Source organism: Lynx rufus, unplaced genomic scaffold (genome assembly GCF_022079265.1).
Source record: "Lynx rufus isolate CCGP_SWC_20201006 ecotype Redwood Valley unplaced genomic scaffold, mLynRuf1.p SCAF_4, whole genome shotgun sequence".
NCBI classification, from domain to species: Eukaryota; Metazoa; Chordata; class Mammalia; order Carnivora; family Felidae; genus Lynx; species Lynx rufus.
Window position 1 is genome coordinate 125639561 of NW_025814856.1, and position 26074 is coordinate 125665634.

The 26074-nt window shown below is 42.3% G+C and overlaps 1 protein-coding gene across 1 annotated transcript in view; it reads left to right on the top strand.

Moving 5' to 3' along the window:
- The window catches only part of BMPER (BMP binding endothelial regulator), a 251126-nt gene extending 236780 nt beyond the window's left edge, over window positions 1–14346 (top strand). The window contains exons 14-15 of the mRNA XM_047096890.1: window positions 1031–1161; window positions 14165–14346. Coding sequence (XP_046952846.1) covers window positions 1031–1161; window positions 14165–14346 — 313 coding nt within the window. The remainder of the gene's footprint in view (window positions 1–1030; window positions 1162–14164) is intronic.
- The last annotated feature ends 11728 nt before the right edge of the window (window positions 14347–26074 follow it).

The following is a 26074-nucleotide window of genomic DNA, read 5'->3' on the forward strand; positions in this document are numbered from 1 at the left end:
ATTTGTTGGTTTATGTTGAAGCCTATTTCAGTTCTCTTCATGTCCTGGCCCATCATTTCCACATTTGAACTTAAGCTACCGGCGCTTGGGTGGCTCAGTCAGTGGGGCGTCTGACTTGAACTCAGGTCATGACCTCACGGTCTGTGAGTTCGAGCCCCACGTCGGGCTCTGTGCTGACAGCTCAGAGCCTGGATCCTGCTTCTAATTCTGTGTCTCCCTCTCTCTCTGCCCCTCCCTCACTTATGCTCTATCTCTGTCTCTCTCAAAAATAAATAAACATTAAAAAAAAATTAAACTTAAGCTATGAAGACCTTGGCTCAACCTTCTTTATCTTTCGGTCTAATTCGAGGCCTGGACGTTTTGCTTTATTTGGAATTTGTCACCCCACATTCTAAAGAATGAGCATCAGTATTTCTCAAGAGACTAAGATTCTAAGATATTGCCAAAGCGAATCTTAATTGTATGTCTTCAGAAAGCCCTGGGATCTTATACTTTTATCATACTGGGCACTATTTTGGTTATATTGTAGTAGAAACTATTATTCTTGTATTAGAGCTATTCACAAAATGGCAGCACTTTGAACGATGACTGTAGTCTAAGAGCTGCCTTTCCAACATGGCAACCGCTAGACATATTGATTATTTGCATCCCAGTCAATTAAGATTAAATCAAATAAAAAATTTGGTTCCTCACACACACTAGATACATCCCAAGTGCTCAACAGCCAGATATGGGTCATGGAGACTACTTTGGACAGTGGAGATTATAGCACATTTCCGTCTTTGCAGAAAGTTCTACCAGACAATCCTCTAGAAGAAAGGGAACCTAATATCACCTTCTTCAGAGGTACCCAATAAGGTTTCATGGAGAACTTTTATGCCATTTTTAGATTTCCAACCTAAATTAGCAAACTTTCATGGCCAATCAATGTTTGACATCCCACTTACCTACCCTTTCCTGCAAGTCACGTTTAGGGTGTTTGATAATTTGATATTTTTACATGTTCATTTCTTTCTGTTGGGTTCCTTAGGTCCTGTGTGACAGACATGTGTGAATGTCCAGTCCATAAAAACTGTTACTGCGAGTCATTTCTGGCATATACCCGGGCCTGCCAGAGAGAAGGCATCAGTGTCCACTGGGAGCCTCAGCAGAACTGTGCAGGTGAGAAATTCCTGGTGGACCCATCCATCAGAAGTTCACTACAATCCCCAAAATAGCAATGAAAGAGACTCGCTGATACGAATGGCCACATTCCCCCTTGGCCAAAGGGAAATTCCATCAATAGTCCAACTGGATTGCAACTTGATAAAACACAAGGGCTTCCCACTAGGCAGGATAGAAAGCACTTAAGAGAAATGCTTTGTGACAAGCACATTTGAACAATGTAAGGATTTCCACTGTTGCAAAATCCTCTCAACCTCAACCTATCAGCTGGATGTACTTAGCACACGGACAATCACAGCTGTGGCTAAGGTTATATGTGGCGCAAAGAATATTCATGATGATTACAGTCATTTAAGGTCTTCAGGATAAGTGTGTGTGTGTGTGTGTGTGTGTGTGTGTGTGTGTGTGTGTGTGAGAAAGGGAGAGATTGTTAAACCCTAGCAGAATATTCTTTTGCCTCTGAGAAATAGATTTTTATAATACTTGTTATAGTCCTTTGATCTCAGGCAAGTTAATTAGCTTATTGGATATCTGTAAAATGGACTTCTTTGTTCATTCAAGAAATATTTCTTACAAAGTGTCTACGTGCTGGGCATTGTGCTGAACACAGTGAGTACTCTGGTAGCTTAAGAGACGAAGCCCTTGTCATTGAGGTGCTAGCAGTCCAAAAGGAGAACCAGATGAAAATAGTAACTCTACAAGAAAATACTGGCTAAGTATGTTAAGTGTGATGTAGGAAACAAACAAGGCAGAGCAACAAAAGACAAATGGAGAGGGAATGGGTGGCTATTTAGATGGTGACAAGGGAGGGCTCCTCTGTGGTGATGATAGGAGCCTTGAAGGATTGAAGGGAGTTAGGGCAAGAATTCTATGCAGAAGAAACATATTTTATGACCATAAAGCAGGAATAAAATAGCATCCTCTCGAACTGGAAGGGAGTCATTGTGGCTCAAGCATGGTGGGCAGGGGAAAGAAGCATAAAATGGGGGTGGAGTAGAAACAGGAGCTGGAAGATATTTGCAAATGACGTATCGGACAAAGGGCTAGTATCTAAAATCTATAAAGAGCTCACCAAACTCCACACCCGAAAAACAAATAACCCAGTGAAGAAATGGGCAGAAAACATGAATAGACACTTCTCCAAAGAAGACATCCAGATGGCCAACAGGCACATGAAAAGATGTTCAGCGTCGCTCCTTATCAGGGAAATACAAATCAAAACCACACTCAGATATCACCTCACGCCAGTCAGAGTGGCCAAAATGAACAAATCAGGAGACTATAGATGCTGGAGAGGATGTGGAGAAACGGGAACCCTCTTGCACTGTTGGTGGGAATGCAAATTGGTGCAGCCGCTCTGGAAAGCAGTGTGGAGGTTCCTCAGAAAATTAAAAATAGACCTACCCTATGACCCAGCAATAGCACTGCTAGGAATCTACCCAAGGGATACAGGAGTACTGATGCATAGGGGCACTTGTACCCCAATGTTCATAGCAGCACTCTCAACAATAGCCAAATTATGGAAAGAGCCTAAATGTCCATCAACTGATGAATGGATAAAGAAATTGTGGTTTATATACACAATGGAGTACTATGTGGCAATGAGAAAGAATAAAATATGGCCCTTTGTAGCAACGTGGATGGAACTGGAGAGTGTGATGCTAAGTGAAATAAGCCAGACAGAGAAAGACAGATACCATATGGTTTCACTCTTATGTGGATCCTGAGAAACTTAACAGGAACCCATGGGGGAGGGGAAGGAAAAAAAAAAAAAAAAAAAAAGGACGTTAGAGTGGGAGAGAGCCAAAGCATAAGAGACTGTTAAAAACTGAGAACAAACTGAGGGTTGATGGGGGGTGGGAGGGAGGGGCGGGTGGGTGATGGGTATTGAGGAGGGCACCTTTTGGGATGAGCACTGGGTGTTGTATGGAAACCAATTTGTCAATAAACTTCATATTAAAAAAAAAAAAAAGAAACAGGAGCTGGATCGTGCAGGGCTTTGCAAGTCTTGGGAGGGTGGTAGCCTTTATTCCAAGAGTAGTGGAAGCCACTGATGGACTTTGAGCAAGCCTCATTCTGCTTTCTAAACATCACCCTGTATCCAGGCTACTGTGTAGAGAATAGATTGGCCGGAGCAAACTGAAAGCAGATGAACAGGCAGGAGTGTGGTGGTGAGCAAACAATGGTGACTTGGGTTAAGATGGAGGCAGTATATGAAGAGAGAAGAAGAGAGATTCCCGATATATTTTGGAATTTTACAATAATATCTGTGACGCAGAATGATACGCATCAGTGTGAAACATCAGATGTGAAACATCTGAAAGAGTGTCTACCTCATAGAAGCTACTGCTGCTAATTAGATCTGGAGAAGAGATGGCTGAGTATTTGTCACTTACTTCAAGGGTTGGCAGACATTTTTCCGAAAAGGGCCAGATTTGCCTGGAATGAAGACACAGGGGGGTTGCACTAATTCTACACTAATCCTAATAACCTTAGCTCTGATATTAGAAAAAAGGCAGTTCTTGGCACTGCTAACTCTAGAATGTCTATATTGGTGGAGGTCACCTGGTTGGAAGAGAGGTCAAGAAGGATTGCCTTGAGGCTGTGTTTTCATTGAGTGGCCATCTTGTTTACTCAGACCAGTGAGTCTCAGTCTGGCTGGGCATTGGAGTCACCAGGGAGTTTACAAGATAAAAAAGAAACCTATGCCCAAATATCCTGTTTTAATTGGCCTTATGTAGCTTTTAAAACTTCTCAGGTGATTCTGACTTGTAGCCAGAGTTGAAACCACTGAGTTAATTTTTATGCCTACTTGGGTGGCTTTGAGGGAGTAGGATGACAGGTATTTGGGGGTTACTAAAACTTCTCCAAGCTGCCCCTTGACAAAATCACTTGTCTGTGTCCATGAAAAGCACTAAGCCCTTTTACCTACTTCTAACTTCCATTTTGGAATTTGCTCTCTTCTCTGCAAACCCAAGTCCAGTCTTTGTATCTGAGTTCACTTTCTACAGCAAGAATGTCTATCAATGTTGCCCTTCTGAAAGGAGTATTGATTTGATAAAAATAACTCACGGTGATACTGGTGGACTGGGTCCGAGGATGCAGAGGGGGGTCCCGCAGGGCCAGCCAAGAAGGTCCTTGGCTTCACACAGGATGGAAAGCAAACTCAAGCCAGCAGAAAGTGAGAGCAGAGTTTATTGAAGATACAGAGACAGCAGATACAGACAGAGCATCCAGGAGACTCAGAAAGGAAGTAGAAGATGAATCTCATCTTTGCTAGGGGTCTGGAGTTTTTACTGATGATTGTGGTCTGCTGCACATGTCCTCTTGGGCATACAGGAACTGGTCAGAACAAGGACAGTGTCCTGATGTCCATCATAAGTCATGTATCCCCTGAAGCCAGGGGACCTTGGCATCCTCAAGATGTCTAGTGCCAATGATCTGGAATATGAACATGATGGCTTCACCCTATCATTCCTTAGGTATTATCTATTGTGTTGAAAGATTCCAAAGAAATCATTAACTCCTCATCCCTTACAAGGAGGACATAAAGTAAGGCATGTGTAGGGCAGGGGTGCAGGTCCTAGCAAGAATAGAAGAAGGAAAGGGAGCAAAAAGTAGATTTTTATGGAGTCCTTCAGGTTCCCTATCTCAATAACATGGTGTGGTTGAGGCTTCTAAAAAGTAAGACGGAATAGCTTACCTCTCACCTAATGCATCAGTGTGGGGTAGCATAGTAAAAGTGATGTTTTTGTGGGACCAGGTCCTTTTAGTACACCTTGAATATTCCTAGCTCGCTTTCTCTCCTTTGAGTCCTCCTTCCCTTGAATCTATCAGAAAAAGACTAAGCTATATGGAGCCACGTCCCATCCATCCATCCTGCTGTAATTTAGGGCTCTGCAGAAACTTATAAACTTCATTAGCTGTGGTGGTGCTGTGGTAAGGCTTATATTAGATACAGAATATAGGAGTCCTCTCTTCCCAGCCCACAGCTATACTTAGCACCGTCTGAGTGCACCATTTGAGGACTACGCATTCCCCTTGATTTCAGGGACCAAATCTCAGGAGCTAAAATTACTTTTCTAATGGATGAGGAATATGGCTCTCGAAAGATTTCATTTACCACTTAAAATTAATGGAGCCATCTGAGTGAAGTATAACTCTGTGCAGTTGCAGGGGAACCTTTACACACACACACACACACACACACACACACAATGCACTTGCACAGGTTGACAGTTGGCACATGAAAAATAAATTTACGGAGACATGCAGCATCTTTCAGTGGATTCATTTCCAGTTGATCTGGAATATTGAAGACTATAAGAGTACCCTTTACTTATTTTTAGCTCCCAGATCTTTTCGACTTATGACAGCACGTAAGGGCACTTAATACAGAGAAGAGAAATTTTGCAGAGTAAAAAGCTTGGAGGTTGAACAAATAAGAAGCCAGCCAGGCAAGAAACTCTGAATGAGCAAGTGACATTTCCAAACGTAGCCTGGATTTTAGCACTATCATGACTACTAGCACAAAGCGTATGCCCACTGCGTGTGGCAAAAAGGACTGATGGAGCTCAAGCTTAGCATGTGAATTACTGAATATAATATACTATGCAAAGGACCATCATAAAGGTCTAGAATAAAAGTTTAATAATGACCGTTTATATTAACAGTCACCATTTTCTAAGCACTTCCTTTGCCCCAAGGACTACACTAGCACTTTTATGACATTTTATGTTGTTAATTCTGCATTATAATCTATATGGTAGCATTCTATTACCCACACTTTACGGATAAGGACATTGAGGCTTGGAATATTTAAGTGATTTGCTGCAAGCCACAGAGCTAGAAAATGAGTAGGTTGGGAATGAAACCCAGGTAAATTTGCCTCACAGCCTCTGTAGTTAATCATTATGAAAACAGACCAGCAAGAGCACTGTGGAAAAATATAGTCAAATATGAGTATATATTTATTTGCATATTTACATAAGCATCAACTAATTTATTCAAATATTTGTTATGTAGGTCTTTCCGATTTCTATTCATTTGTGCCTTATCACTGAGAGTTGTCAGTTGGTAGTCTCTGACCGTAACTTTGTTATGCTCTTGCCCTCGCATCTTACTTGGCCATTCTCGGTAGATTTCCTGACACCTCCCTGTAGCCCACACTAATTGTCAGTGCACTTTCAGTAATGCATTTTATAAGTGGAAAAGCATCTGGGATACTCAAAGTGGCGTGTGTCTTTCTATAGCACATCAGATAGCCTGCTGGGTTCTATGAGCAGGTTTTCCTCTGTTTGTCTCTATAAATTCCAGGTGCTTCTAGCCCTTTGCTGTAGCAACGGCTTTAATTATACACAGTGAGCTTCTCCTTGGCCAACTGGGTGCCTCCTGTAAAGGATTAGGAGATAAAGTCAGTACGGGGATCTTCAACACTCAGTAGGGGATATGGAGGCAGCGGGGTTCCAGAGGGCACAGAGCCGTGCTTATTGAATTTATTGATAAAGCTAACACCCAGCGCTTTTCTGAGTTACCACGTGAAGTAACACATAATGCTGCTTGGACACATTACACAGTGTCTGCTTGTGTGTCCCCTAGAGAACAAATGCATGCCAACCTTAATCACTTTGGTAGTTGGCTGGTTTTTCTTTTTTAAATTATTTAACCAGATGAATCCTTCTTTAAATGCATATGTTCAGGGGCGCCTGGGTGGCGCAGTCGGTTAAGCGTCCGACTTCAGCCAGGTCACAATCTCGCGGTCCTTGAGTTCGAGCCCCGCGTCGGGCTCTGGGCTGATGGCTCAGAGCCTGGAGCCTGTTTCCGATTCTGTGTCTCCCTCTCTCTCTGCCCCTCCCCCGTTCATGCTCTGTCTCTCTCTGTCCCAAAAATAAATAAACGTTGAAAGAAAAAAATTAAAAAAAAAAAATAAATAAAATAAATGCATATGTTCAACTTGGTCACAGTTAGGTTTTATTTTTATCTCTTTATTTGTTTAAGTTTATTTATTTGTTTTTAGAAAGGGAGGGAGGGTCAGAAAGAGAAGGAGAGAGAGAATCCCGAGCAGACCATGCTGTTAGTACTCCTGACATGGGGCTCAAAGCCACCAACCATGAGAGCATGACCTGAGCTGAAATCCAGAGCCAGATGCTTAATCGGTTGAAAATAATATATCTTTTGTCTTTTATATATATGGAAAAAAAAACATTGAATTCACAGAAGAGTTAAACAGGGTCGGAGTCAGTATTCACTTTCTAGAATCATGTAATAGTTGATGATCAATTTGAAGGCAAATCTAATCATGGCATCCCTTAGCTAAAACCCTTCCAAGGCTCCCCCTTGCCTAGATTCACAGCCCCTGCCTACTTGTCTGCCTTTGTCTCCCCATCTCTCCCTCCTCAAATTCCGTGCTCCCACCTACCAAATTGAGACCCCCTTCCCCTGATGGAGCCAGGCAGTTTATTGTTGCCCGCATCCCACACTTGCCGTCTCTCTGCCTGGGGAGCTCTTCCCACCACAGTCTGTCTGACAGCTGCTACTCACCTTTTAAGACCTAAGTGGGCTCTGTTCTCTGAGGTCTTCCTAGATGCTGACATCTCCTCAACCTCAAGTTGATGTCTCTCTCTTACTCCTCCATGGTACTTTGCTCTCATGATCTGATATAGTGCATCTTGCATTTTATTAAGAATCTGTTTAGGGGTGCCTGGGTGGCTCAGTTGGTTGGGCATCCGACTTCGGCTCAGGTCATGATCTCACAGTCCGTGAGTTCGAGCCCTGCGTCGGGCTCTGTGCTGACAGCTCAGAGCCTGGAGCCTGCTTCAGATTCTGTGTCTCCCTCTCTCTGACCCTCCCCCATTCGTACTCTGTCTTTCTCTGTCTCAAAAATAAACATTTAAAAAAATTAAAAAAAAAATCTGTTTATGGGCCACCTTTACCTGTTCGGTGGTAAACCCAGGCTCCTGTAATGGGAGGTCAGAGATGATACCTGATTCACATTTGATTCCTTGGCCTAAGAGAATGCCAGCCACATGGCAGATACGCGGGAGGTGTTTATTAATTGAAATGGAAATGGCAATGGTGTTTGTTCAATGAGAAAAGACCTTTTTCCCCCCTAGTGGTTCTGCATTTTCTACGTTCTACTTTCTCCCCGTAGATCGTGAGAGAAATAATCAGTGTTCAGTTGGCCAAAGGTGAAATGTCACAGCAGAGCATCAGGAAGTTAAGTGGTAGAGCCAGAAGGAAGAATTGAGAGGTCAGAGAGAGGATGAGACATGGGAGAGCTTGTGTCTATGAGAGAATGTGGGGAAAGGAAAGAACATAGGTAGGAAAGAGGAAATTCTATCAAGTTTTCGTACTGCAAGTGATCTCTGCACGGTTTCAAGGGAAACAAAGTATCTGGAGGGTGAAGTGAGTTCAAAGAGGCTTTCTGGAAGCAGCTGAGTGGAAAATGAACTCAAGGCCAGCCAAATGTAATCCACACTGGGAAATGAGATGATGGATGGAGCATCATTAAGATTAAGTCATCCTCCAACAGGCACTAACATTTAATAAGCTGCTCCTGTGTGCTTGGCCCTGTGCCAGAACTTTGGGTCATGGTAGAAGGGACTCTGCCCACAGGAGCCTGGGCCTTGGCAGGTTACCCTCTTCCACCGGGGATGATTGTCCTAGTGACCCCTGGAATTTAAAAATCTACAGCTACTTGGGCCCCAATGCAGAATGAGAGCAAAAATCTTCAGGGAATGGGGCTGAGAAATATCTTTTAAAAGATCCTCAGGGGACTCTTATAAGCTTCTCTGATTAAGAACTACAGCTGCACTGGAGATGGGGGATTAAAACAAATAAATAACTGTAATGTGAAAAGTGCTGTGGGGTGCAGAGGGAGGAAGCACATTCTGGGGGAGATCCAGGAAGCTACTTGGAGGAGGTGCCATTTGAATTAAGACTTGGAAAATGATAAGATAGATTGGGAAGAGAATCAGAACTAGAAATTAGAGATGAAACTGTAGTAACTGATAGAGAGAGAGAAGACGAGACAAGGTAAGGGGAAGAGTCTTAGAGGTCATTGGAACTTGTAATGCCAGGGGAGTAGGCAAGGAAGCCCAAGAGAGAGGTGTTCTCCAAGTGTTAGCAGAAGAGCCTGGAGAATTCAATGTCCAAAGATAAAGTAGACAATAAGGCCAAATATTTTTGTGGAGAGGTTATAGGAGAATGGGGATGCCGGTGGATATAGTCATGACTGAAAATGTTGGTGGGAACTGCTTCAGTAAAGTGGTAGGTGAGAAAGAAAGACAGATCACCCATGTTGATTAATTGCAGAGGAATTGGGTATAATGACTGTGAAGTCTTTTATGAAGTTTGGAGGTAAAAGGAAGAAGAAAGTAAGTCTGATAAGAAATCTTTTTTTTTTTGTCAAAGATTAGTGTTGATCTGAAAATGTTGGTAATATTTGGAAGCGGAGCCAACAGAGATTAATGTTCAATGCGAAGGACAAAGAATAGAGCAAGTTCCTGGAGGAGATGGGTCAGAAAACAGGAATGGCCAATCAAGGATGGGTGCAGATGTGGAGCAGGGGCAGTGGGGAGATGAGTTAAGGGTGCTTGTGCAGATGACCTAAAATCATCAATGAGGAAGGGTGGGCACTCTGAGGCTGAGGATGGGCTCCAGTAGGGTTTTAGGTGCAAGATGATGGGAAACAGTAGGAGCTTCCATTGTGCACTTACCTCCCCTTTGGAAATAGTTGCCTTCTCATTTGCTAAAAAGACACGAGTCTCTACTGTGACTGAAGTATGAACGTGAGGGTTGTTTATAGGATTAGTTCTCAATTCTGACTGCATATTAAAATAACCTGGGCTAGGTTTTTTAAGGGGGTTGTCAGGTATCGGGAAGTTCCCTGATGAAACTGATTTTCAGTTTTGAACACCATTGGTCCACGGAAACATAACAACACATGGATATAGTTGTTGTGTGTGAATATGGTATTCAGCTAGGATGTTTCCAAATTATTAGGCATATAGAATGTATAGGGTATTCTGTTAGCCACTGAAAAGCAAAAAACAAACAAACAAAAAAAAACAACTTTGAAGGGATCTATCAAAAGCCAAAAGATTATCCAAAAAGCAAGCAAGATTTAAAGGAATAGTTATGTTGATCTACCCACTCACTCATCCATATATCGATGCAGATCTTATCTAAGTACCTACTACACGTTAAACACCACACTGCTGCCGAAAATAGAGAAACAAAATAGCCTTTCCCTCTCGTAGCCTAGATTAAGCTGGAGAGAGGATTATAATTTCATGTTGCAAACGCAGAAATGGAGGTGGGCAGCGGGTGCTCTGTGAATACAGTCAAGGGACAGCTCACCCAGATAAGACAGGTGGGAGAAAAGGTTGGGGAGTGTCTAGAACAGGGGAAGTTGGGGTGGATGTAGTAACATTCACCAAGCTAGGTGATGGCTCTAGATCAAGGCAGAGCTTAGGTCTCAGGACTGACTTTGCTACAGGCAGTTCCTGGTAGCGTAAGAAATATGATTAAATTGTGAAAAGCCGAAGCAACTTAATACAGTTACACTGTAGAGGTGATGTTAGGGAATGTAGCATTAATGAGTAATACTAAGTTTTTGCTTATCTACTGTATCATTTGGGATCCAGGCAGAAAACAAATGGCACACTCAAACTTACTAATGGAAGTAAGTTTTTTTTTTTTAATTTTTTTTTTCAACGTTTATTTATTTTTGGGACAGAGAGAGACAGAGCATGAACGGGGGAGGGGCAGAGAGAGAGGGAGTCACAGAGTCGGAAACAGGCTCCAGGCTCTGAGTCATCAGCCCAGAGCCCGACGCGGGGCTCGAACTCACGGACCGCGAGATCGTGACCTGGCTGAAGTCGGATGCTTAACCGACTGCGCCACCCAGGCGCCCCTGGAAGTAAGTTTAATAGATGGATGTCTGATAAAGGATTAAGTAGGATGTAGGAAAATAACAAAGAAAAGCCCAGGGCCCTGGAAATGAGCTGTTCTTCCTCACAATATTTTGATACCAGATGTGTGGGGCTTTTTTCTCATATCAACCAATTCTCCAAAGTTTCAGAGACCAACTGGATGCCCTGCAATTCAATTCAATTCTGATACTACACAGAATTAGCACAAGGCTGCACAGGCTTAAGGGCTCAGTGTCACAAGACTGCCCTCGCTTCAGATGCCAGTTGCAAGTAGTGGGTCCTCAGGTTAACCTCACTTCTGTGTGCCTTGGCTGCAAAGCAGGGGGAGGGAGGTGTTCTTACTATCCCCCTTCCCTTTCAGACTTAACAGTTTTCTAGACTACTTCACTAACCTCTAGAAAACACTGTGTTTACTATTACTGGTTTATTATAAAGGATACCATTGAATAGATGAAGAAGTGCATACAACAAGGGACAGAAGGGTCCTGACATAGGAGTTTCAGTCCCACCACCCTCCCAGTACTCTGATATGTTCTTCAGCTCTGAAGTTTTCTGAACCTTGTTGTTAGTCATTTAGGAGTTTTTATAAGGGTTTCATGATGCAGGCACGATTGATTGCCACTGGTTGGCCACTGGTGATTAACTCAACATCCGCCCCTTCTCCCCTTCCTGGAGATTGGGCGGTGGGGCTGAAAGTTCCAACCCTCCAATCATGCCTTGGTCTTTCTGGTGACCAGTCACATCCTGAAGCTATCTAGGGTCCCCTAGCCACCAGTCATGTCATTAGCATACAATAGACCCTTAATACTCTAGAGAGTCCATGGACTTTAGGAGCTCTGTGTCAGGAACCGGGGACAAAGACTAAATATTTATTTTTTATTATATCATACCCTGTGTCATAATAGAGAGGCTGTTATCATTCCTGGGCCTAAGGAAACAAGGGAGGGGTTGACTGTCAGAAAGTGGGGACAGAGAGAGCTCTGTAGAGTATAAAAACTACTCATTAGGAACAGTGGCATTTGTTTGAGGGGTGCAGTGGCCCACAGTGATGCCAGAAGGAGAGGGCTAAGGAAATAAGCAACTGGACCTCACTCTTCTCCTTTCCTCCAATTGCCAACTAGTGTTCACCATTCAAAAGTGAGCCAGTTGAAATCATCCCTAGAGATCAACACAGAGCACAGACATAGAGCAGGTTCAAGAAATAAAGAGAGTAGGTCTAGAGGGGCAAATGGAAAGTGTCCAATCCACTCTCTGGTGTAGTTAGATCTGTTTCATAACTCATTTGTTTTTTTTCTTTTTCAGCAAGTATGTATTGCTGGCTTCCATACCTAACGCCCTTTAGGAGCTAGCGATGCAGTGGGAGACTCAATGAAAACTCTGCCCTGAAGGAGTGTATATTCTAGTGAGGGAAGACAGAATAAACATGTTACAAATGATAGAAATGGTAGTGATATGTATAAAGAAGAAAAATATGGAAAAGGAATCGAGAATGTGAGGCTACTGTTTTGGATAGGATGTTACCTTTGAGAAAACACCTCAAAAAGGGGAGAGTAAGTCAGGCATAGAACCAATAAGACTACATTTGATGTTTCAATATAATTGGCTGGCAATAGCTTCCCGTAACCCATCCCTCTATTGGTATATCATGTCGTGTATCTCTACCAAGAAAGCATCGTATACAGTGGCTTTGTTCAAAACAGGTGGTTGGTAACAGTTAGTTTAGTTTATTTAACAGCTTAGGCAACTAGGACAGGGATAGAAATGCCAAAACTTAATATGGAAATTAGAATCTATACAGAAAAATGATAATTATAGAGCCAAGTATTATAAAGTAGGTTTCACTCAGATGTCTCTCAAAATTCTGTTTCATACAGTTCAGTTTTTTAATAATATGGAAGAACTTGTGAGTGATAATTGACTACTCTTTACACAGCACCCTTTTCTCATTTGTGTTTAACTAGTGTAATGGCTATTTGAGGAGCCTTATTGTAAGTTAGATGTGGTCAAACATGAATGTTCTGTGATAACTCTATATAATTTGAAAGATTCAATATAAGGCCCACTTGCTTGAAAACCAGTCCTATTTTTCAGTTTTACAATTACATTCTTTACAATCTTTGCAAGGTATTATTTTGCAAACTGCATAAGCTATAATAGAGGTGTTTAAACTGATACTCTTCCATTGTTATTAAATTTGTTTGGAGCGACTTCAAATGAAGGTTAGATTGTTATTGGTATTCTTGGAAAGTCCCTCTTCTAAATCCCTACATGTGTCAACATTCCTACTCATGAGAATAAAGGGTGGCCTCTTTGTCACTGGAAATAACTCAGATGGGAAAATTTGTATGTCATACAACTTCCAGAATGTTTGTTTTCCTGACAATCTATTCATGAGTTTTCAGGAACTCTTAGAATATTGTCAAAATCATTCTAGCTCTAAGCAAACAAAGATGGCAAATTGGTTATGATTTGGCTAGCTCGTCATTTTTGTATTCTCTGTGGCCAGACAGCCACCTACTTCCCTCTCTCCAGTCACTCGTCTCATTTTTCCCTATTTGGTTTTACCCCACTCTTGCTTTAATTTGCCTCAAATTGATCACTATGATTAAAATATGTCGTGTATTTCCAGTAAGCTTGGTAGGGGTTTTTTTTTTTCCTGTATGTGTAATTCTGTGTATTTGAATATTGATGGGGCTGCACAAAATATTCCTATTTATCACAACTTGATAGCTCTAAGCACAATTTGGAGTTGATTTTTCATACTGTTCTCAATAACCAAATAACCTCATAGACTTCCCGGTAGCGTCACTAATGGGTAGTTTGTCTTCCCTGGGAATAAAAAGCTTTCCATTTTATTTTACTTTGAAGATCACTAGCCCAGAAGGTGGATCTTTGATGTTGTTTTTTCAAGGGCAGGTGATGCTCAGAGTGTTTGAGGAACGTTGGATGTTTGCTATTTGGACGAGCCAGTGCAGTGGGTGACATGAGCCTGCAGAATGGCATTGGGCCGAGGTTGAATCTACGTGGCTCTTTCTCCACCTCTCACCCGTGTCTCCTTTTCTCAGCCACCCAGTGTAAGCATGGAGCTGTGTATGATACCTGTGGCCCGGGATGTGCCAAGACCTGCGACAACTGGAATGAGATCGGTCCATGCAATAAGCCGTGCGTTGCAGGTTGCCACTGTCCCGCCAACCTGGTCCTTCACAAGGGAAGGTGCATCAAGCCAGTTCTTTGTCCTCAGCGGTGACCTTTGTTCTGCTCCTAAGACTTTGAAATCTGGTGTCTTTGACACTGAAGTGGAAGAGCCAATGAAGGACTGCGGTATTTGTGTGCTGATTCTTCAAATACACACAGAGTATATATGTGTACATATATAGATATATAGATATATTCAGAAACATTTCATCATTTATATAAACTATAGGTGGATTATTATATGTATATTTTTTGCTATAAGACATGTATTATTTCTAGGATCCTAATCTGTAAGCCATTGGATACATTGTATAAATTAGCCAGGTGTTTGTAATTTAATAAGGCAGCATGCAGACATATTGGATGGCTTTAACATCACATACATTTGTCATTTCTAAGAAGTTTTCTAAGAGACCTAAATTGCCTGCCTGCATTAATTTTAGCTTTGAATCAAGACTTGCAGTTGAGTGGAAAATGTGTTTCTCTGGAGAAGGGCAGAGTTATCTAGGGGCATTTCATGCTTCCAAAGAAAGGAGTGTATGCCCTAGGGAGATGACTGGTGATTGGTGACAGGACCTAATGGTGCATGTAAAGCAAGGGATAGGTTGTTAGACTTTATTGGGTCATGGTCCAATATTATTTCCAAAACCGATTGGCTAGTTGCCAAGAAATATATATTTGTCAGTAGAGCATAACCAAAGAATTGAATGGTTTCTTGCCATCTTTGCATATTCCTTGAGTCACCTAATTATACATGTGTGTATGATGGATGTGTCCATTTATATGTCGCAGTGAGATTAAAGAATGTTTGGGTGACATGTCAGTTTTATTGAGCATGAGCAGATATTTAGGGAAAGTTTTGCACAACATATGAAAGAATAGCCATTTCTCTGAATCTTAGAGCAATTTAGGATGGGCCAATATGATGAGTTGATGTAAGCCATCTATGTTTTGTGACTATTCCATGTGTAAAATGAAAATCATTAATTATTTCTAGAGAATTCCTAGCCCAGTGCTATTTGGTGACTGTTAATATGTCATGATTCTACAAAAAGAAAGCCTTTTCTGACCAGTTGATTGGATATCAGTCCAAACAAAGACTGGTCTCTGTATTTGCTCTAATTTACTGGTAGTTTACTACTGGTCATCAGATGAATTTCCTGACTTTTTTTCCAGTTGAATAAATGAAAATGTCAACAAAACAAAACCCACTAATGTTTCATTTCAAGATACTATGTTCCACAGTGTAGTCAATAAAGGGCTCAATATTTAAAACAATGCATTTTCTCTTTCAAGATGTACTGTGTTATATTTTATAAGTAAGCTATATCAACTTCAAATTGGCCAATTTTTAACATCTTTATTTGGATATAATAGACAATAGGAAACCCCCCAATTTTTTATGTATATATTTTCATCTTTTCTCCCCTCAGAAAGTCCCCCTTAAAATTTCTTGCAGGGCTGGTTTAGTGGTCACAAACTCCTTTAATTTCTGTTTGTCTGGGAAACTTTTTATCTCTCCTATTTTGAATGACAGCCTTGCTGGATAAGGAATTCTTGGCTGCATATTTTTCTGATTCAGCACACTGAATATATCCCACCACTCCTTTCTGGCCTGCCAAGTTTCTGTGGCTAGGTCTGCTGCAAACCTGATCTGTCTTCCCTTGTATGTTAGGGACTTTTACCCTTGCTGCTTTCAGGATTCTCTCCTTGCCTGAGTATTTTGTGAATTTGACTATGATATGCCTTGTTGATGGTCGGTTTTTGTTGAATCTAATGGGGGTCCTCTGTGCTTCCTGGATTTTGATGTCTCTGTCTTTCCCCAGGTTAGAAAAGTTTTCTGCTATGATTTGCTCACATAACCCTTCTACCCCTATTTCTCTCTCTTCCTCTTCCGGGACCCCTATGATTCTGATATTGTTCCTTTTTAATGAGTCACTGATTTCTCTAATTCTTAAATCATGCTCTTTTGCCTTAATCTGCCTCTTTTTTTCTGCTTCGGTATTCTCTATAAGTTTGTCCTCTATATCGCTGATTCTCTGTTCTGCCTCGTCCATCCTTGCCACCACTGCGTCCATCCATGATTGCAGCTCAGTTCTAGCATTTTTAATTTCATTCAGACTATTTTTTACTTCTTTTATCTCTGCAGAAAGGGATTCTAATCTATTTTCGACTCCAGCTAGTATCCTTATTATCGTGATTCTAAATTCTGGTTCAGACATCTTGCTTGCATCTGTGTTGGTTAAATCCCTGGCTGTCATTTCTTCGTGCTCTTTGTTTTGGGGTGAATTCCTGCGTTTTGTCATTTTGAAGGGAGAAAAGGAATTAATGAGGTAGAAAAATTGAAATTAAAATAAATTAAAATGAAAATATTAAAATGAAAAATGAAACACACACACACACAAATCGAATAGATGATGCTAGATCCTATGTGTGTTTTGGTCTGTGTATTGAAAGTGGTTTGACAGATTAGAGAAAAAAAGTGGGGGGGGGGAGGAAATCATTTGAGAATTTGAAAAAATGAACACACTGAAGTAGACTAAAATGAGATGATGGGGGTAAAATAGAATTTGAAAAAATATACACAAAAGTAAAGAAAAGAATATAGTAGAAAAAAATTAAAGAAAAATATTTTTAATAAAAATTAAAAATATGTTTTTTTCTTTTTCTGTATTTAAGAAAAAAGAAAAGAAACGAAAAAGAGAAAAAAGATAAAAAAGAAAAAAACAAGAAAAAAGAAATCGTTTCAAAATGTGAAAAAGTGAATGCACTGTAGTAGACTAAAATAAAACGATGGAAGTAAAATAGGATTTGAAAAAATTTACATAAAAGCAAAAAATATAGTAATAAAAATTAAATAAAAATATTTTAATAGAAATTGAAGGTAAAAATGAAGTTTTTCTCTTTCTGCATTCAAGAAAAAGAAAAGAAACAAAAAAGAGACAAAAAGGAAAAGAAGAAAAGGGAAATTGTTTGAAAATTTGAAAAGGTGAATACACCGTAGTAGACTAAAATAAAATGATGGAAGTAAAGTAGAATTTGAAAAAATTTACACAAAAGTAAAAAATATAGTAATAAAAATTAAAGAAAAATACTTTTAATAAAAATTAAAAATAAAAATAAATTTTTCTCTTTGTATTCAAGAAAAAGAATTATAAAAGAGAAAAAGAAAAAAGAAAAAAAAAGAAAATTGAATAGATGAACCTGCTAACAGACTGAAGTAGGACTGAAATTGCTTCGTTTTCCCCTAGAAGTCAGAGTATGTAGCCCTTTAGAGTCCATAAATTAAGCCGGCAGTGAGACTTGTGTTCTTGAAGAGCAAAGTTGGCCCAGTTGGGCGGGGCTCAGTGTAACAGCTCTGCTTTCCACTAGATGGCGCTGCTAGCCTACTGGGGTGGATTGTTGCGGCATTCGTAGGTGCATATGTGCATGCGCGGGAGCGGTGAAAATGGCGCCACCCAGCTACCCAGTCTGTTCTCCGGGATCAGCAATCGTGCACCCGTCCTCTGTCTTCAGCTCTCGTCCACCCCCCACTTTTTCACTCTCCGTGACCAGTCCCCAGTACCTCTCTCCCGAGTTTCATCTCAGATGCAGCTGTTTCCCAGGCCCCTTACTTCCAAAGGACTACGGCTTTGACCCGTTCCGCCCCTCTACGGGAGGGTCTCACTGAGCAATGGCCGAATATTGGCTACCCAGGAATGCCCACTGGACCCTGCTGCTGCCGGTGCCCCGAGACTGTGGCCAGGTGCCAGCCCGCCCCAGAAAAAGTTCGCGAGACAGTGTAGCAGCAGCGTTTCAGGAAAATCACACCACACATCTGGCACCAGGCTTCACCCTTAACAACCTTGCTTCAGCACCAGCGACTGTGGCCGCCTTCCAGGGTCTGCTGGGACCAGGTGCCTTCAACAGTCTCTACCAAATGTCCTTCCAGCAGTGGAACCGCTTTGCCCTGTGTGTCCCGAGAGCCTCCCAGACCCCATTCTGTTCCTGGGGATTCGCCCTTCCCCCCAGAGCACTGCCAGGTATCATCGAGCTGAGGAGTTGCAGACTTTGCGCTCCCCTTGTTTATAGTCTTAACGGAATTTAAACCCTCTCCTTTCTCCTTTCTCCCTTTTTAGTTTAGTCCCTGTGGCTATTTCCAATTTTCCACTTTCTCTCCAGCTGCTTTTGGGGAGGGGTGCTTTTCCTGTAATCTTCCTCCCTCCAACCCCAGTCTCCGTCCTTTCTCCACCTGCAAAAGCGGCTCCCTGCCTGCCGCTGGCTTCTCCTTCCCCAAGTTCACCTCTCCACACCATGGTACCTGCTGAATTCTGTGGTTCAGGTTGTGCAGATTGTCGTGTTAATCCTCCAACCAGTTTTCTAGGTGTGTAGGATGGTTTAGTGTTGGTCTGGCTGTGTCTCATGGACGCGAGACACACAAAAAACTTCTATGCCGTTCTGCCATCTTGGCTCCTCCCCGGAAACCCCCAAATTTTTTACAATCAGCATATTGCCATTGCCTGTTACAACATTTGTGTTCCTTTTACCTATATACATGACAGCTAAAATATTAATTTGGATTTTTTACTGGGACATCTTTAGTTGTTCGAGTAAAGTGAATAAGTACAGAGTATAATATTGACTGGCTGGGAATGTGTTCTCTGGAAGCACCAGAGAATGTGGTTATTACTGTTTTCCATGGGTCCTAAACATCTTAATATCTGGGACCCAAGGTAGCCAGGTCATTGCTTTAGAGCTGCACTTGGAAAGGGAGTTTTTTAAGGGACTTGGGTTCCAAATATAGTTTCTGAACTTGTCCACACTGTTTAAGCACTTGGGTCCACACTTTTGCTTATCTGTCACACAAAGAGGCTGGGTAGCATATAGGCAGGGTTAAGAATCAGGACACCTAGGCATCCTGCCTCTGGTGAGATTACTTGCACAGACATCTGAGACACTCGAGTTTGCAAAACTTTTACATTTATAATCTTATGTATTTTCCCCCTGTACTGAATGGAGGTGTGGGGCAAATCAGTTGACCTCTCCTGATTGGTTCCTTTTTAAATTATCTTTAATTCTTTTAGATCATCTTTAAATTCCTTTCCAGTTCACTCTGAGTTTTCCCTCTGTAAAAGAGGATGCAGAAGGGAAAATTGGGAATGGTTACTGTTCATGATTCATCCAAAGACTGAGTGGCTTTGCCCAGTAATGCTTAATAGCCTCTATCCCAGAATTTTTAATTACACCTAACTATGGTAAATAAGATAAAGACTCTTCTTCATGGACCAACTCTGTCAGTTTGGGTGGCATCATTACAAGTGTGTGTGACACACTTTATCCATGACTAGTTTAACCTTTGTACATTTTTGCCATTCCTAATCCTAGAAAAAAGAGAAGGTAGAAAGGACAGAGGGTTATTCAGGCCTACTAATTCAAGCAGGCAGCTGTCTGATTGGGGGGGGGGCATGGCGAAATGAGCTGAATGGTCCGTTTGCCATGTTCTGGTTTTGGCCATGGGCTATAGATGAGCATTGGTTTTGTCTAACGGCTGATGATAATGGAGATTAACCAAGCGCTTTGGTGATAGTAGCCCCACCTTATATACATGGGGTACTTTCAATGGGTTCTCAAAGGCTAACTCCTATGGAGTTAGAGACTTTGAAATGAAAATGTTGTATTTCGCTCTTCAATGTATATACCTAAACTAGCTATTCATGTTGGTTCCATGGCATATATAAAATTAAAAGATGGGTTAGTATCACTCTGCCTACATACATAGAATCCCTATTTTAATGATGCTATTAGCTATGAATATTGAATTTGATGAGGGACAACGCCCTTGATGAAGAACAGGCACAATTATGAGTCCAATTACATGTAGTTGGTGCTTAGTAAAAGGAAGTCCTTTCCTCACTCCCTGTGAAAATAGGAATGTTTCAAGACCCTGAACTAAAAGTTTTGAGCTGGAAAGAAAAATGAATCTTTGACATTGACACTAGCAATTATTTGTTAAAAAGGTGGTACGTTGAGAGTCCTCAACTCTTCAGGTGGAAGGTCTCCCCCTATTAACCTGTTGAGTATTTCCTGAGCACCTGAGCACCAGTTTGTAAAGGGCATCTCCTAATGAAATGAGAAGAACCCAGTGGTTGACTCTTCCCCAGCTTTCGTTGAACATGGATAAACCATTTTGACGGGAAAACTTTTTCTTGTTATGAAATGTTTCAGACATATAAAAGATTTAGAGAATAATGGTGCAAAAACGCCACGAATACATTACCCTAATTAAGAAAAATAACCTGGTAGGTAGTCAGTAAATTTTTCTTACATAAACAAAATCAGGCCAAGTCTTACGGTTGCAACAGCTCTGTGTAGAATCATTCCTTGTTGAGTTTCTGTTCACTGACTGCTCTTTGTCACTCACATCCATATGGATCTAACAAACGCTAAAGATGTGAGCTGAAAAGCTCTTGGGAGAAGGAGAATGCCTTAGGGGACAGGTGCCAAGATATTTTAATTAGCTATCTCTTGCAAACATAACCCACAGGAACAAGCAAAGATCGTCTCTAGTTCTAAGTCCTGAAGTGAAAATCTTTTCAGAAACCAGGATTTTAATTCTGAAAATTGAGAATGTTCAAGTGGCCAAGAATGAGCAAAAAAGGAGAAGAAACCAATACTGGTGATTATGCTGACCCTGCATTCATAATCCAGACGTTCAGTCCTCTAAGGGGACCTTTTGGGCTTTAGAGCCATGTCGCTATATCGGGCTTCACTAAACCAATCGAATGACAAACATTTGCATGAGATCCATTTTTTACTATGGTTCCCTTTCAGATTAATTTTGAGAAAGTCAGCTACGAAAAGATTACTGTGAGGGAGGAGGTTGGGAAATCTATACGCAAACTTGAGCCTTAAAGAGGAATTCAGAGTGAGCCTGGCTAAGCAAAGTGAGAAACATGTTCCAGGTACAGGGAAGGCAAAGCATTGAGGCTGTGCTGTAAGAAGTGTGGTGCGAAGAGAAAGGTAAAGCACCATGAAGGGAGGGCCTCCTACACATGCCAAGAAGTCTGAGCTTTATTTATGGGGCAGCCATTCCCAAAATGTTTTATGCCGTAGTGCAGTCAGAAAACAACATTTGTCTGGGGCGCCTGGGTGGCTCAGTCGGTTAAGCATCTGACTCTTGGTTTTGGCTCAGGTCCTTATCTCGTGCTTTGTGAGATAGAGCCCCTCATCGGGCTCTGTGCTGACAGCACAGAGCCTGCTTCAGATTCTCCCTCTCTCTCTCTCTCTCTTCCCCTCTCCTGCTCTCTCTCTCTCTCTCCTTCTCAACATAAATAAATGAATACTTTTTTAAAAGTTGGGGTAAAAATTCAGAGCTGTTTGCAGCTAGCACTTCCGTGACTAGAGCTTTGTCTCAGCGGGTGAAATGAGGTGGGATTTGCAGTGGAAAGAGCAGGTGGGAGGTCCCTGAGATAGTCCAGGTGAAAGGTGAAAGACCCCCAGAACTCGGAGGTAGGAAGGAAAAAGCAGAGAGCTGTGTCACAGACTGAATGGCTGTGTTAGGCAAGTTTCTGGCTTGAGTGATGGACGGTGACTATGCTAGTGTGTCACGTAAGGAACACTGGCAGGGGGCAGGTTTACGGAAATTTCTATTGTAAAAAAAAAAATGTTTTCTTTACTTCCACAGACATCCTGAGCATTCAGATGCAGACATGGTCCTTAAGACAGTTACAGTCTAGAACCTGTGACTTGTGGTAAACCAGAGGAGCACAGAATTGGCCGTGGAACTTCGGAAAGCCCAATTTGGGGTTTTCTGCTTGGGTATAGGTCAAGGAAGTTTTGCTAGAGAAAGTGACTTCTCAAATAAGCATTGCTAGGCTAATTAGGCTCTACTTATTCCTTCCTAGGCTGAATGCAAAAAAATGCATGTGTGCGCACGTGTGTGTGTGTGTGTGTGTGTGTGTGTATTGGCAGGGATGGTGTGGTCTGGAAGTTTAAGGCACAAGTCACGGCGCAGATAAGGAAAAAAATAAGCAGGCAGCCTGGGAGTGCAGAGAACACCAGGTTTTCGGTCCTGCCGGGGTTCAACAAATTCACGGAACTCTTCTGAGCTGTGCCAGTGTAGCTCACACGCTCTGAGAGACTTTGCAAGCTTCCTTTGATTTCTGGTGGGGTGAGCACGAGCAGAGACTGAGGAAATGTTGGCATTTTGTTATAAGCCCTCTTTGCTTCCTGCACCTAGGTGTGTTTGAGTTTCCTTGATGTGTCTTCTGAGCATCTAGAAAGGGAAAGAGAGGGAAGAGGCTTCTAATGAGACCGTTCTATCTGACCTTCCGTGTTGAACTGTATAGTGAGGAGGGCCTTTCAGACCCTCTAGGCACTGCTTGCTTTTATAGACCTGGTCCAAGCAGTAACCACGGCTTCTACTGAGCTGGCTGACGGTAGGAACAGAGGATGCTTAGGGTCCACACAGTGTCACAGTCCTAGTGTCAGCAGGTCTGGTCACACCTACGGGTAAAAGGCCTGGGAAACATAGCTTGCCTAGAGTTCTGGTTGGAACGATCTTGTCATGTTGTAGCCACATTATGTCACAATCCAGCTTATGCCTTAAAAGCTGACATAAACTTCTCTGCTTCCTCCAACTGGAATTTGGCTTACTAAGTAATTCTTCTGAGGGGTTCTTTGAGCGGTGAAATTTTGGGCTTTAGGAAATGTTTGTGGTGATGAAAAAGTTTCACTTTGGCTCCGGGAGTGTAAATACCATTTGTTATATTGCCATTTTCACCATGTTCCGACATGTAATTTAAAGAATTGGATCCTGAACAGCTCCTTCTGGCTCGGGTGCTTAAGCAGGCATGAAGGGGCGAGGAAGGCAGCAGGAAGCTTGGCCAGATCCCTTCCTGCACTGTGCAGGCTGCTTTGGGAGCCTGTGATGGGAGGTGTTCCTGCTGGATCACCTGCACACTTCTGGAAGAAGGCGGTTCAAAAGGATTCTCAGTACAGAGTCCCACTGCCCTCCTGGAAACAGCCAGACTAGGGGCGCTCAGTCTACGGAACTTGCTCGCTCACTTAACTTGTTCTCGGAACTAACTGGCTGTGATAGGAAACTGCAGTGGGAAGAAAGAGAAGATTAAAAGGCAGGCTTATCCATAGCATCTGCCACTCCTATCCAGCCCGAAAACCTCAGGGAGGACGTAGGACAGGCTGCTTGATCGCGCTGAAAAGCATTCTCCACTCTGTTTCCTGTGACGACATTCCGGGAATATCTGTTTTCGTAGTCAGAGCAGCCCAGCCTGAGCGATTTCATTTCCATGATGGATCCACACGGCTATGCTAATTTTGTGATTCCCTGAGATGCATGGGGGAGAATCCTCCCAGTGGTCTGTTAATACATTAGGCCATCCCGTTCAAAGGTGCTGGCAGGTGAATTTAGACTCTAAACCAGTTTTGGTTTGCCTGTTGAGATTCCCCCATCATTTATGGCATGAATGTCTTGCCCTTCTTTGCTCTGTCGTTGGCTCGGGTCACAGACTGGTAGGGTTGCTTCGGTTAAAGGAGATAAAGATAGCGGCCAGAGGAGCATCCCAGAGGAACCAGAACGTCCAGCGGAGCTGGGAGGTGTTTGCTGTGTCTAACTGTTCCTGAGGATCGGAGTGGATCCATCGGCTTCACCCTTCTGTTTGGGAATAGAGACGGCAGCAAGGGAGGGAAGGCTTTTTCCGTGATGATTCTCTGAATTTGCTATTTATTTCCTTCAGTTTTACTCTGAGGGGAAAAATATCAAGGAGCAATATGGTATACACATTTTAGTATTTTGCGCTAAAATAACTTGGGTAAAATAAAAATTGTTTTCAAATTTTGGGAATTTTATATTTCAATGGATTCAAGTTCTACCCAGTATAATTTATTGAACGTTAAAATTTTCATATTTAGTTGATTTCAAGTGCATACATTCTGAATGCAATTTTCCAAAGTAAAACTTGTTTTCCTTGAAATTGGTTCCATGATTTACTGTTCATATGACTAGTTCATTGGGACGTCTGTTTTGTGACAGCAAATGTATGGAAATATCTGTCTAAATAATGTATATGCATATTATTTTTCTCCTATAACGGCATTTATTCTCTTTTCATCACTAATGCATGTGACTTCATTTGTTTCTGCTCTTCCAAGTACAAGTGCACAATCCTTTCTCCTGGGAGGGAAGACCAGTAGGAGACAGGGTGAGGCTGTGAGGCAAACTGCAAACATGCAACAGATACAACTGTGTATGTGTACCTTTCTGCAGCACAGCCCAAGAAGGGCTGCAGCATGCAGGAATCATGCAGGGGTAGCCTAACCAACGTTACCATCAGACAAATGGAAGGAAATAATATCCAGTTTTGAGATTCTCATCCTATGAACTGCATAGCCTGACCCACATTATCTCTGGGAATGTGCCTTTTATGACACAGGGGAACAGAGTCCCCATGTCTAAAAACCTCCACTGAGCTCCTTCAAAGCTGTGATCTGTCATCTAGATGGCTAGGCTGTTAGGGGTAGGAGCAAAAAGGGGTAAGAGGGCCTGGCCCTTCTGATGGCATATGCTGGCTGGATGGCAGGGATTTTGTAGGCCTGGGCCTACCTGGTGCTTGGACCCTGGGTGTGAGCAGGTGCCCCAGGTAAGCCACCATAGGTCATGGGCACAGGTGTGTACATGTCTGGGAAGGGGTTCCTGCCAGATGTCCCCTGAGCCTGTAGAAGTGGCCTCCTGCTTTCTGCTCATGCTTCTTCCCTGGTAGAGAGGAAAGTTTTCCCTCACAGATCATGGGATCTCAGCATTTCCGGCCAAAGATCCCAGAAGCTGGACTAGAGCATGCAGGGCCAATGGCAATTCTTCCTTGAGAAGAAGCAGATAACGGTGTGGCTTCCAGAGAGGTTTTACCAGGAATGCAAATAAACTATCTCGTCACTATTGACTTGTGTCCCCTTCCCTTCTACAGGAGCTCCTTCTCTCACCTTTCAGTTTTGTCCCTTTATCTTACTTCTCTCCTCCTCTCCCTAAATGGAGTTTTCCCGTGCTTCCCTCTCCTTCTCCCTGATCGCCATTCCAAACTGGCCTGCCCTCCTGGCAGCATCTTATGTTCCAATACCTTCCTGGCACTTTTTAAAAATGTAGCTGACCTAGGGTCACCTGGGCTGGCTCAGTCAGTTGAGTGCCTGACTCTTGGTTTGGGGTCAGGTCATGACTCGGGGTTCGTGGGTTCGAGCCTCACATTGGGCTCTGTGCTGCCAGTGTGGAGCCTGCTTGAGATTCTCTCTCTCCCTGTCTTTGCCCCTCCCCTGCTCATTTTCTCTCTCTCTCTCTCAAAATAAATAAATAAACTTAAAAAAATGTAGCTGGCCTGGTTCTATTCCCTCAGGAATCAATTTTTTGAAAATATATTTAAGCTGCTCTGAGGTCTTACCCATTATCAGTGTTAGGTACCATATTTCCATTTTCCTTATCTTCAGTCCTCTGGCATTTAACATCTTTAAGCAGTAGTCTATTTCTAATGTAGGCATTTAAGGTGCTATCAGATCAGAAGGGAAGATGTTTAGAGAGCAGAACATTCTGTTGCCCCCAGCAGTGTAGATGCAGTGTAGACACTATCTCCATAGAGGACTGGTTTTGTTTGCCTTAGAGACATTTTGAAACTTATTTTGGTTGTAGAGCATTCCTTCCGTTTTTATGCAGAACATCTATAAATTCTGATGTCAAACATTCATCGAAGAAAGAATTATTCCATTTGCTCCATTTTTGTGTCCTGACCCGCATCCCCCTT